Source organism: Myxocyprinus asiaticus, chromosome 46 (genome assembly GCF_019703515.2).
Source record: "Myxocyprinus asiaticus isolate MX2 ecotype Aquarium Trade chromosome 46, UBuf_Myxa_2, whole genome shotgun sequence".
NCBI lineage: Eukaryota > Metazoa > Chordata > Actinopteri > Cypriniformes > Catostomidae > Myxocyprinus > Myxocyprinus asiaticus.
Genome location: NC_059389.1, coordinates 976,507 through 988,931, shown reverse-complemented (window position 1 = coordinate 988,931; position 12,425 = coordinate 976,507). Strand labels below are relative to the sequence as shown.

The following is a 12,425-nucleotide window of genomic DNA, read 5'->3' as shown; positions in this document are numbered from 1 at the left end:
TCATGTCATTCCAAAAATTTTTGACACATAACGAGATGTTTAGCAGAATATTCATGCTACTCTTTTTAATACAAATGATCCATCAGCTGGTTAAACTGACTGCTTCTCACAAAGGAGGATTTCTGCTGTGCGCTGGAGTTGTGTTTGAAACCGTCTGCCATCAGCCATGGCTTTATTCCAGCATGAGGCATGCGCCGCTCTGACATAATCGCACATGCGGTCATATATCAGTGCAGACGGGCATGCAGACGGCAAATACACTTCATTCGCACATTTCTGCGTTTACATCAGTCTCTGTAGCTGTTTCCCAAATGAAATTATACACTATGCACTTACAATATAGCCTACACTGTGCACTCAGCCATGAATTTTCAATGTGTAGTATCGTCCCAAATGCAACACTTAAAGGATTAGTTCACCCAAAAATAAAAATTCAGTCATTGTTTATTCACCCCTGTGTTATAACCCTGTATGACTTTCTTTCTTTTTCTGAACACAAAGGGAGTAATTGTGAAGAAATGTTGTGCTCAGTGATGTCATACAATGGCAGTTTATGGTGACCACCTCTTCAAGCTTCAAAAGAACACAAAAGTATAATTCAGAAGTCTAATAAATTATTCATGAGACTCATGATTGTTATGAAAGCATACGATAAGATTTGATGAGAAACAAACTGGAATCTAATGTATTATTTAGTGAAAATGTTCACTGACCGTTGATCTCCTGTGTGCGTTCATGATAGGACATGAGAGAAACAGTTCACGCAGTGCCCTCCTGACATTGGGGCGTTCAAGCGAAAACTCATTTTGTTAATCTAAAAACAGTGATAGTGACAACAGAACACAACACAGCTGCACACAAAATAGAGAACAGAACTGACTAAACATGTCTGAAGAGTTTGTAGTCCAAGAATTGATGCATTTCTATGCCCAGCCTTATTTTTTTTTTTTTTTTTTTTTTTTTTTTTTTAAGTATTTGAACCGATGCCAGTTCAGTGGACAGAGTTACCCGTGTGATGACGAAAATAGAAAACAAGCAATTGATAGAATGTACCGTTGCTCATCACTGCTGGTTAAGAAAAAATTATTCTATTAACATAAAATATACCTTTTATCATGTGTCGTTTGCCGTCAGGTTAAGACACGGTGTGACTGTGGCTGCCTGTAGCTCCTCTATGTTTCTGTTTGATTTCCGAGTACACCATTTAAAAAAAAAATAAGGCTGAGCATAGAAATGCATCAATTCTTGGACTACAAACTGTTCAGACATGTTTAGTAAGTTCTATTCTCTGGTTTGTGTGCAGCTGTGTTGTGTTCTGTTGTCACTATTGCTGTGGAGGACCTGTTTTTAGATAAACAAAACGAGTTTTCTCTTGAACGCCCCAATGTCGAGAGGGGGCTGTGTCCTATCATGAATGTGCACAGAAGATCAACAGTCAGTGAACATTTTCACAAAAAAATACGTTCGATTTCGGTTTGTTTCTCACCAATCTTATCGTATACTTTCATAACAATCATGAGTCTCATGAATAATTTATTAGACTTCTGAATTATACTTTTGTGTTCTTTTGAAGCTTGAAGAGGTGGTCACCATAAACTGCCATTGTATGACATCACTGAACACAAATTGTTTTCACAATTTCTCCCTTTGTGTTCAGAAAAATAAAGAAAGTCATATAGGGTTATAACAACACATGGGTGAGTAAACAATGATTCAATTAGCATTTTTGGGTGAACTAGCATTCACCATTTATCTGCTGATGGAAGTGACGTTTCAAACACATGCAATATTTTTTCACTAGCTTTAGTGTGTACACTTCTTTTTTTGCAGTTTCAGTGTTAACATACTACTCGCACTACTTACGCTACAAATTGACATAAAATAGTGCGGAATTGTGTGGTCTGGAACACCTTGGGTTGTTTTGTCTTTTTCTGGGACATGAAACACTCTTTATTTTTATTAAAAGCTTCATATCGTATATTTAAAAAAAATTAAAATTTCCTCTGTGGTCCACTTATAATGTTAGTATTTTTTACGACCGACTTTAGTATTTCATGACCATTTCCCATTGTTTTGCCTTAAAGACTTCTGTCTAAACGCCTTCTTCACATGTGAAATTAGTAATGTTGCTTTGCTGCACTCACAAACAGGCTGCGGGTTTGCTGTCGTGTTCAATATAGTTTTTATATTTGTTAAGCTGCATTACACTGTGATAGATTCACAAAACAATCTGTGCAAACTGTTAAAAAAAAAGACTAAAATTATCAGGAATTTTGTTCAAAATTAACTTTGAGTGCTCGTTTCTAACATTGGCATTCTTCAGAAGCAGGGCCGTAACTACTGTACATATTCAGATCATTTTATTATCTATTTATTTGAAACTGAAATTACAAGTTGAACACAAATGCATTTATTCTTTTCCAACAGAACACCATAGTGACAATCACATCAGTCTCCACAGCAACAGAACCCTGGAGGAGGAAGTGACATCGATACGGGAAACAATGCACAAACACGTGTCTCACTCTAAAGACGATTCCAGTGACTCACATTCACGCAAAAAACGCTTCCTGTCCTACCCGCGCTTCGTCGAGCTAATGGTTACTGCGGATACCAAGATGGTTCGACATCACGGACAAAACCTGGAGCACTACATACTAACAATCATGTCAGTAGTAAGTATGCGATCATTTTATTGATTGACTTTCTAGAACTGCTAAAGTTGAATCAGTTGAATTGTCAATAAACTGAAATCAATAATATCTCAGTTCTTTCTTCAAGACAGCATTGAGATTAAATGGAGATCATATGGAGACTTTTGCTGAAGTCTCCTGTTTCTCCTGAGAAAAAGACTCTAGAGTTTCAGAAGAGATCTCAACAATTTCTCAAACTGTGCTCAGATTTGCCAAGATAAAGAGTCTGCAGTCAAGTCAGAGATCTCAATATGAACTCGAACGTTTCTCATCAAATGAACTGAGCGATTCTCATTTGTGTCTGTTTTTATTTCTCATAGAGACTTTTAGGAGAAAGAGCTGGGACAAAGTTGATACTTAAATGAAAGAGCAATAAAATACTCCTCTGGGAAATAATTATTCCACTCCTGAAACAAATCTGTTGGTTGTCGCTGTTTTATGTTTTTGAGCTCATTAAGTCTGTTGATCTCATTAATGTCTCCTTGCGTTTGAAGTGAATTGAATAGTTTTTCATTGCTTAATCAGTTATTGATTCCATGCCTTCATTATGTGTGTGATATTGGTTTACTCCATTATAAACTTGGCAGGATGTTTTACCAATAAGGCCGTTCTATGATATGAAGCAACTGGGGTCTCAACAAGTTTACATCCAAATATAAGCTATAATTAAATAACTTTACAACACATGGCTAATATTTACACCGAATTCTGTTGTTGCAGTCAGCAGAGAACTTGCAACAAAGTACTGTGGTTTGTTCATGGTACACTGATGGGCTGTGTTCAGAATAGCATACTAACATACAAACTACTTGTAACTAGGGGTGTAATGGTTCACTTGTACTGCAACTAAAAATCAGCCTAGAACAGGCAACAGTGACACCAAATGCAAATATTAGCTAATAATTCTGATTACTAAAAATACAGAATTATGTTAGATACGTATGCTGCCTACACACTGTCACTGATTACATTTAAAATATTTTAAATAGAAATTGTATGTTTTTTTTAAATAATATTGTCTGTGATGACATCTAAATATTATTTTCAATTATGTGCATGCTTATCCAGTTAAATAATAATCATTTACTGATGAAATCAACTCAGACATGACATTTGACATTAGGATTATATTCCCCCATAGCATTATTCTACATAATATTCAGCATTATATATATAGTAGATTAACATGGCACTATCATTAAAAGTCTGTAAACTTTAATTTTCTCTTGTGCAGTCAGAGCAGATTACTCTCACGCTTCAAACGGATATTTGATCCCTTGAGCTGAAAAGGCGCATCTCTCACCCGCTCCTGGTTTCACCTTCAGTATTCGCAGTTTCAGCCAAACTCATCGTGCAACACCTGTGGCTGCTAGTGTGCAATCGTATTTTGGAGCTCCTTCTGTGCAATTCCATTTATATGCCAGCGTTACATATGTCACAGTCTTGCTCTGTGTGACAGTGCTTCTGTCACTTTGTCTTGTCTGCGTGTTTCCCTGTGTTTCTTCCCTTTCTTCTTTGTTTGCAGGTGCCACATTGTGTTTCCAGCCCGTTACCTTGGTGACATTTGTTATTCCATCAGCTGATCATCTGTGTCACCTGCCCCCTCTCGTTACCCTCCTGATATCTCTGCCTATTTAAGCTCCCTCTGTGTTCAGTCTTGATTGTTTTGTGTGTTTGTTCTCCAGTCTGTCGGTTCCAGTGCTACTAGCCCTGATCGCTCTTCATTTTTCTGTTTGATAGTTAGCAACTTGTTCAGTTTGTTTTTTCCCATTTTTCCTCCATTGTGAGAGTTTTAGTTTGTATTTTGTCTTTCTGATAATAAAAGCTTATTTTGCCTCCATCTCTGCGATTAGGTCCTTCATCTCATCTGTGATTGTGACAGAACAATCGAGCCAGCTATGGACCCAGCAGAGATTTTTTTCTTTAAACCCTGTTCTCCTACACACCAGAGAACAGCCCATGTTAAGAGGCTCTATGGGCTACGACAGGAGGACAAGTCTGTGTGGAAGTATGCGTTAGAGATCTTGGCAATGTCCTCGGGTCTGGGATACGATCAGGCCTACCTTACTGAGCTTTTTAGGGCAGGTCTAACTGAACCCATCAAGTCCTGTATCCCAGATCGGGGTGAGGGAGGAAGCCTCCTTATCAGGCTTGCCATGAAATGGGGTGAGTTCGCCTCAGCCTCAGGGAGTTTCCAGCCTTCACCCCAGCCCGAGGACAATGCCATTCCCCCACCGGAAGGGGGCACCTCATCCATTCCATTCAGGAATTGGAGGGGGAGGAGGAAGAAGCCGACTCTAATGGCTGAGCCCACTGCCATCCGCCAGGAGGTGGAGGATCCCGTTGCAGTCATCTCCGCCATCCTTATAAAGACCAGGAGGAGGAGGAGACGGATCTCTGCATCCAACCCCGCTGCAGCTTGCCTGGTGAGGTCCCACATCGCTGCAGTTCAACTAGAGTGGTCCCACGTTGCTGCAGATTGCCCAGAGGAGTCCCAACCTGCTGCTGACCGTCTGGAGGGGTCAGAGTCCACAGCAGTGATTCCCGCTTCCTACAAGAAGAGGTGGAGGAGAAGGGCCCTGCCGCTGCCAGTGCACCTCTCACCTGCGGTTGCCGCCAACTTAGACCAGTGTCCAGCAGCCGCCGCTCTGTCTGTCCAGCCCTCTGGGGCCTCTGCTCTGTCTACCAGTTCTCAGCGGCCAATACTCACCTCACCTGCTGCCTAGTGGGGTCCACTTACCTCACCCTCTGCCCAGTGGCCACCACTGACCTCACCATCCCTCCAGCGGCCAGTGTGTCATTCCAACTCCCAGCAGCTGCTAATGACCCTGACCTGTCCCCATTGGCCACCACCAATTCTGTCCAGTATCCCACGGCCATCGATGAACCATCGAGTTCCCTGCAGACACCAACAATCTTACCCTGTCCCCAGCGACCACTCAGCCTTATCACTGCCCTACGCCCACTAATGACCTCACCCTCTGCCCAGTGGCCACCGTTCTGTCTGTCCAGTCCCTAGCGGTTGCCGTCATCCCTGACCTCACCCCTGTCCCATAGCGGCCTGTCCAGACCCCAGCTGCAGTCGCTCACACTGTTCACTCCCTGGCAGCCACTACTCGGACTTTCAATTCCCCAGCGATTACCCCTTGGTCTCTAAACCCTCCCAGCTACCCTGAACTTTGAGCCCTCTGAGTTCCCCTTTACGACTGTTACTGTTCTCACCATCTGCCTAGTGGTCATTACTGGCCTCACCCATTTCCCAGTGGTCATCCTGACCTCTAAGCCAACTGAGTCCACAGCAGTTCTGGCCCTAGAGTCCCCAGTTGCCCAGATCTCTTTTCCCTTATCATGGCCACCATGCCAGTTACAGGCCACATCTGTTTCACAGAGCCATGCTGCACTCCCTGTTTTGCTTGGCCCATGCCAGTTTCAGGGTTCTCCTCCAGCTCCACCTTTTTCCTCACCTGATCCCGCTCCTCCCTAGCTGCTGGACCCCACCCTTTCCCTTAAGCCTTCTGACTGGCCGCCGGACCCTGCTTCTTGGTCTGTCCCGCTAGATCCACCCAGGTCTGTTCCACCTGCTCCACCCTGGTCTGTTCTAGATCCCTGGCCACCTGACCCTGCTCCTCTAAAACCTCCGCCCTGGTCCTTCATCTCATCTGTGATTGTGACAATGTAGGCTTAGGATGTTGCGTGTATTGGATTGAATAGGTGCTAAAATTATTTTTTTTAAATGAAAAACCATCTCATCTCCACGATGCACATTGTCAGATTTTTGAACCATGATGTGTTGTACCACGATAAACGGTTACACCTCTACTCGTAACTGTCTCTGCAGTATGCAGTATCCAATAAACAGGCAACGTAAAGATGTCAAGTGACTATAATGCATGAATGTAATGTAGCAAACCCTAATGTTGTCATTACTGGAAAAATCATGTGGTCTTAATTAAAAATTACATGAAATTTCAAGTTTTAACTCAAATATCTGTTCCTTGAACTTATGTATCTTAAAAACCCATAGGATTAAGATTTTAAGAGTAATAACTCAACAACTGAGTACAAAAAGTCTATGGGCAATACCCAAAATGAATTATTGCACGAATTATTTTTTCTTGGTCAAAGGGAAATTATGGAGGCATTTAAATAGTTATTAAGAATTCAAAGCGGCTTTAGCTCATTTGCAGTATTATTTATGCTTTTTTGTTTTTGTGCAAATAGTTGTTCCCTGTTATCTGTTTAAGTTGTACCCTGTTAACACTATTTCAGTTGTCCTTGTGCATGTGCAACTGAAGTACAGGTGTCTATGCATTTCTGTGGAGAAATATGTTTATTTAACGATTTATCAAGAAACAGTTACAATAATCTTTATTTGATTTGTGTTATTGTATGATCTAAATTTGAGTCCATTCAATTAAAATTAAATAAATAACAAAAACAAAATTTAAATAGCAAATCGCAAGTCTAAATTGCAAGTCTTCTTGCATCTAGTAAACTTAACTTAAATAGTTAACTTAATTCTATATGATCAACAAGTTACTGTAAGTGATCTTAATAACACAAGTTTTGAAGAGGTCATTACTCAGTTCAATTGAGGGAATGACTTTACTCAGTCATTTGAGTATAGTCAACTTATTAGGGTTTTTAGTGTAGAACGATAAAGGTTTCAGCTTTACATAATATTTGTAAAGAATAGTAGTCAGTGTACAGTACATACTGCACAGTATGCAGTAATTATAGAGCACAACAGTCTGGTTCCGGAAGTAAAAATCCCATTAATTTTTTCCATAGACCAATTGATTTTCAATGATAACTTATAAACCTTTAAAGACAGACCTACCATGAGCTACAAGGTTGTTCATCGACAGTATATGCTTTTGTTGAAGTCATCTGTATGCGTTTTTTTCAACTTCAACTTTAAACTTCATTGTTTAAAAATCGTGTGTGATAGCAGAATTGCTGGTAAACAACTACATTTCCCATGATCCAGCAGAGAAAGATCCACCAATCAGAGAACCGTGGCCAACGAAAGCCTGCCTTGCATGCCTTGGAGCGACTGCGTGCTCCCATGATGCATGGTATTTTAGCACAAATACCTACATCTTATTCACTAACAATCCGCAATCTAGTTTAAAGGTGCACTCAGTAATTTTTTCCTCATTGTACTGTACATTGTATTCAGTTCAGCAGTTCAACTCTTAAACACTGAATGTTTATTGTAAAATTATGATTTTAATTTGGACTTCTGCAGTTCTACTTCTGCTCTAGTTTATGGGTGTGATTGACTAAGCGTGAGTTTGCTTCTGTTTCAGGTTGCTGCAATCTACAGAGATCCGAGTGTTGGAAACCTCGTTAACATCATGATTGTCAAACTTATCGTCATACACAACAAACAGGTACATCATAAAACACACATGCGTTATTGTTGCTCAAGTTTAGTGTAAGCTATTTAAACTATCTTGTGAAATGTCATAAAGTGTGTTGTTGTTCTCAGGAAGGGCCAAACATAGACTTCTATGCCGCATCGATGCTTCATAACTTCTGCGTGTGGCAACAGAGCCACAATATTCTGGACGACAGTCACCCGTCACACCACGACACCGCGTTGCTTATAACCAGGTGACGTCACCTTGACCTTTGACCTTATAGAATTTCCCTCTTTGATTGTGAATTTTATAGTTACAAGACAATATTCATTTTGAGTCGATTAATTTTTGTATGCAGTACTTTTAGTTGTGTTGTGTGTGTGTGTGTGTGTGGACTGTATCATGAGGTGTGTATTTTTCTCACAGGGAAGATATCTGCCGTGTAAAAGACAAGTGCGACACATTAGGTAAAGTGTCTTCCAGACTTTTGTTCCATTTACACCAGCTATTGTCAGATATCAACAGTCAGAACTGATTTCATGACAATCATGGGTGCTATTTATAATTGTAAGCCAATCCATATTTGTATTTATGCACATTTATTTATTATTACCCTCTACATTTCATTGAGCTGTTGCAATTCACCAATCGATGCAGCAAAACTGCTCTACTTTTATAGACAATTGTGTGATAGTTACATGTGCCTTTATATAGAGGATATTATGAAGGATAATGTGTACATTAAGTCTTTCAGTTGTGTGTTCATTTGACTGTCATCAGTGTGCCGTGTATGACCAGCTGTGAGCCGTGACTCATGAATGAGTCTCTTTTAACGTGAACATTACGTCAACACAATCTCTCTGAACTGAGCTGGGCCTCTGACTGCACCAGCAGGTGTTTAGGGTTGTGATATTGCTTTACTGCACTTTTAAAGAGCTCAAATGGTCACTTTTCACATTTCCTGGTTTGAAACGTAGAAGTGAAGTATAGCAAGGTACATTTCTATAGTGGTGATTTGGAAACCACTGCAAATATTATTTTTGCATTCCTGTTTGCTCCAATAGCAAAAGAAAAAAAAAACTAATACGTTTTCACGACTTTCCAGAGGAAAAAGTAGACAGGAGTCTGAAAAAAGAAAGATGCCAAATTTATTGACATTCCCCCAGCAGCTGTGTTGACTAGTTTGTTTTTTGTTTTTTTATTAATGCCAGGGTGATAGAACAGAGTGTAATGTTGTAAGTTTATACTAAATAACTTTAAAAAAAAAGTATAAAAAGTTTGCTAGATGTGCACTTCTAAATAATGGGAAAACACATCATCGCAGTCTGTGAAAAGGGTCCATAAAGGGATTAAGGAGCCAAATTAAGCTGCATTCTGATTGGCTGCAAGGATATTCAAGACATTAGCTTTGGGGTGGGCTCTTTTGACTTGGACCCATAAGCAACCACCCTAGTAACCAACCAGAAAATTCTGGCAACCATATACAGTAGCAACGCTGTAAAAGCCACTCTTAACACTCTGTCAACCACATAGGATTGCTAAGGAAATGAGAAAGGCTATCTCTGATGGAAAAGCAGCGGAAAGTGATGTTATACTGTCCTTCCATTGCATCAAACTCTGTTTATATGTGTGTGCAAATGTGCGTTTTTGTGTTTGAAGGTTTGGCAGAGTTGGGGACGATGTGCGACCCGTACCGCAGCTGTTCGATTAGCGAGGAGAACGGACTGAGTTCGTCCTTCACCATCGCTCATGAGCTGGGACACGTGTAAGTTTCTCTACTATATGAAAGCCCCTCTCGCAGCACACAAAAGCCCACTCATACCCCTCACAGGTGCAACAAATAATAAAGCCCCGGCACTTTAATAACAGACCAGAGGTCATATTGACTGAGAGCAAATAATGAATGGATGCCTTCTTTATTATTCTCATTTTTTTGTGGTGTTTAGTCAATCATCACTATTTCTATTCCTCTCCTCTAACCCTAACCCTAACCCTAATTCTGGTTAGTGTCAGTGATTTGAAAAAAAATAAAAAGTAAACCCTCTAATACTACGTTTTAAATGTTCAGTGTGTAACTCGTCCTGCAGCGTTTGTGCTACAGACATGAATGATACTTCAAGTTATTTCTTGTTGAGGAGAGGTGTTGTTACTTTACTAACAGATCACACTTTCCATTTTCACCTGGTGCAGGATGATAAAACGGGGGAAAAAACAATAGCAATGCATAAACAACCACTCAAACAGCCTAAAACCACCTGGAACACCCTAACAACTGCTCAGCAATGCAATAAAATACACTAAGAATGCATTAGCAACTATTTAGCAAATGTTAGGCAACCGCCCATAACACAGGTACCAAGGCAGCGAGATTTAATTTTTGTCTTTGGAAAAATCTAATGAAACATGTATTTTTGTATGTTGGAGTCTTGTAATACAGCCATACTGATATCTGCAGTCTGTGTTTGTTTTATGACTGAATAATCACTCACATTAACCCTTTACGCACTGAAGGTGTTTTGAAAGATTTCCTGTTGCAGTGGCATGCCCAAATTATAGGCTTATAACTTGAAGAAAAAAGAAAAGGAGGGTCAAGTGCTTGGTATCATTGTAAAGAAAACCTTTCAGATTTTTTTAATGATATAGATTATGATACATTCTGAGACTCTCAGCCTAAGAAACTGCTGAAAAATCACAAAACAATTGATCCAAAAATGTACTTTTTTTCTTATTTTTCTTATTTGACATTATATAAACTCAGCAAAAAAAGAAACTTCCCTTTTTCAGGACACTGTATTTTAAAGATAATTTTGTAAAAATCCAAATAACTTTACAGATCTTTACTGTAAAGGGTTTAAACAATGTTTTCCATGCTTGTTCAATGAACCATAAACAATTAATGAACATGCACCTGTGGAACGGTCGTTAAGATACTAAGGACACTCTTTAGTGGACAGTAGACCAGTAGACCTTTCTACTGACTCTGAAAAACACCAAAAGAAAGATGCCCAGGGTCCCTGCTCATCTGCATGAACGTGCCTTAGGCATGCTGCATGGAGGCATGAGGACTGTAGATGTGGCCAGGGCAATAAATTGCAATGTCCGTACTGTGAGACGCCTAAGACAGCGCTACAGGGAGACAGGAAGGACAGCTGATCGTCCTGGCAGTGGCAGACCATGTGTAACAACAGCTACACAGGATCAGTACATCCGAATATCACACCTGTGGGACAGGTACAGGATGGCAACAACAGCTGCCCAAGTTACACCAGGAATGCTCAATCCCTCCATCAGTGCTCAGACTGTCCACAATATGCTGAGAGAGGCTGGACTGAGGGCTTGTAGGCCTGCTGTAAGGCAGGTCCTTACCAGACATCACCGGCAACAACGTCGCCTATGGGCACAAACCCACCTTCGCTGGACCAGACAGGACTGGCAAAAAGTGCTCTTCACTGACAAGTCACGGTTTTGTCTCACCAGGGGTGATGGTCGGACTCGCGTTTATCGTCGAAGGAATGAGTGTTACACCGAGTCCTGTACTCTGGAGCGGGATCGATTTGGAGGTGGAGGGTCCGTCATGGTCTGGGGTGGTGTGTCACAGCATCATCGGACTGAGCTTGTCATTGCAGGCAATCTCAATGCTGTGCATCTTGTGGTACCCTTCCTGCAGGCTCATCCTGACATGACCCTCCAGCATGACAATGCCACCAGCCATACTGCTCATTCTGTGCGTGATTTCCTGCAAGACAGGAATGTCAGTGTTCTGCCATGTCCAGCAAAGAGCCCGGATCTCAATCCCATTGAGCATGTCTGGGACCTGTTGGATCGGAAGTTGAGGGCTAGGGCCATTCCCCCCAGAAATGTCCGGGAACTTGCAAGTGCCTTGGTGGAAGAGTGGGGTAACATCTCACAGCAAGAACTGGCAAATCTGGTGCAGTCCATGAGGAGGAGATGCACTGCAGTACTTAATGCAGCTGGTGGCCACACCAGATACTGACTGTTAGTTTGATTTTGACCCCCCTTTGTTCAGGACACATTATTCCATTTCTGTTAGTCACATGTCTGTGAAACTTGTTCAGTTTATGTCTTAGTTGTTTAATCTTTTTATGTTCATACAAATATTTACACATTAAATTTGCTGAAAATAAAAGCAGTTGAAAGTGAGAGGACATTTCTTTTTTTTTTGCTGAGTTTATATCTGGGTGGAAAATAAGTTGGCTCCGAAAAACTGCTTTTGTTTTCTGAGAAAATGTTTGTGTTGAAATGACAAAGCAATCAAAAGTTATAGCATTACAAATATAATTTATCCTTGTGTCCAAAAACACCTCCAAGTGTCCAAAAGCCTCTCCAAACAAATAAAACATAACTG

At 40.7% G+C, this 12,425-nt stretch overlaps 1 protein-coding gene across 1 annotated transcript in view; it reads left to right on the top strand.

Moving 5' to 3' along the window:
- The window catches only part of LOC127436241 (A disintegrin and metalloproteinase with thrombospondin motifs 20-like), a 159,955-nt gene that overhangs the window by 27,210 nt on the left and 120,320 nt on the right, over positions 1-12,425 (top strand). The window contains exons 4-8 of the mRNA XM_051690281.1: positions 2,428-2,675; positions 8,006-8,089; positions 8,188-8,312; positions 8,486-8,526; positions 9,719-9,824. Of these exons, the coding sequence (XP_051546241.1) occupies positions 2,428-2,675; positions 8,006-8,089; positions 8,188-8,312; positions 8,486-8,526; positions 9,719-9,824 (604 nt within the window). The remainder of the gene's footprint in view (positions 1-2,427; positions 2,676-8,005; positions 8,090-8,187; positions 8,313-8,485; positions 8,527-9,718; positions 9,825-12,425) is intronic.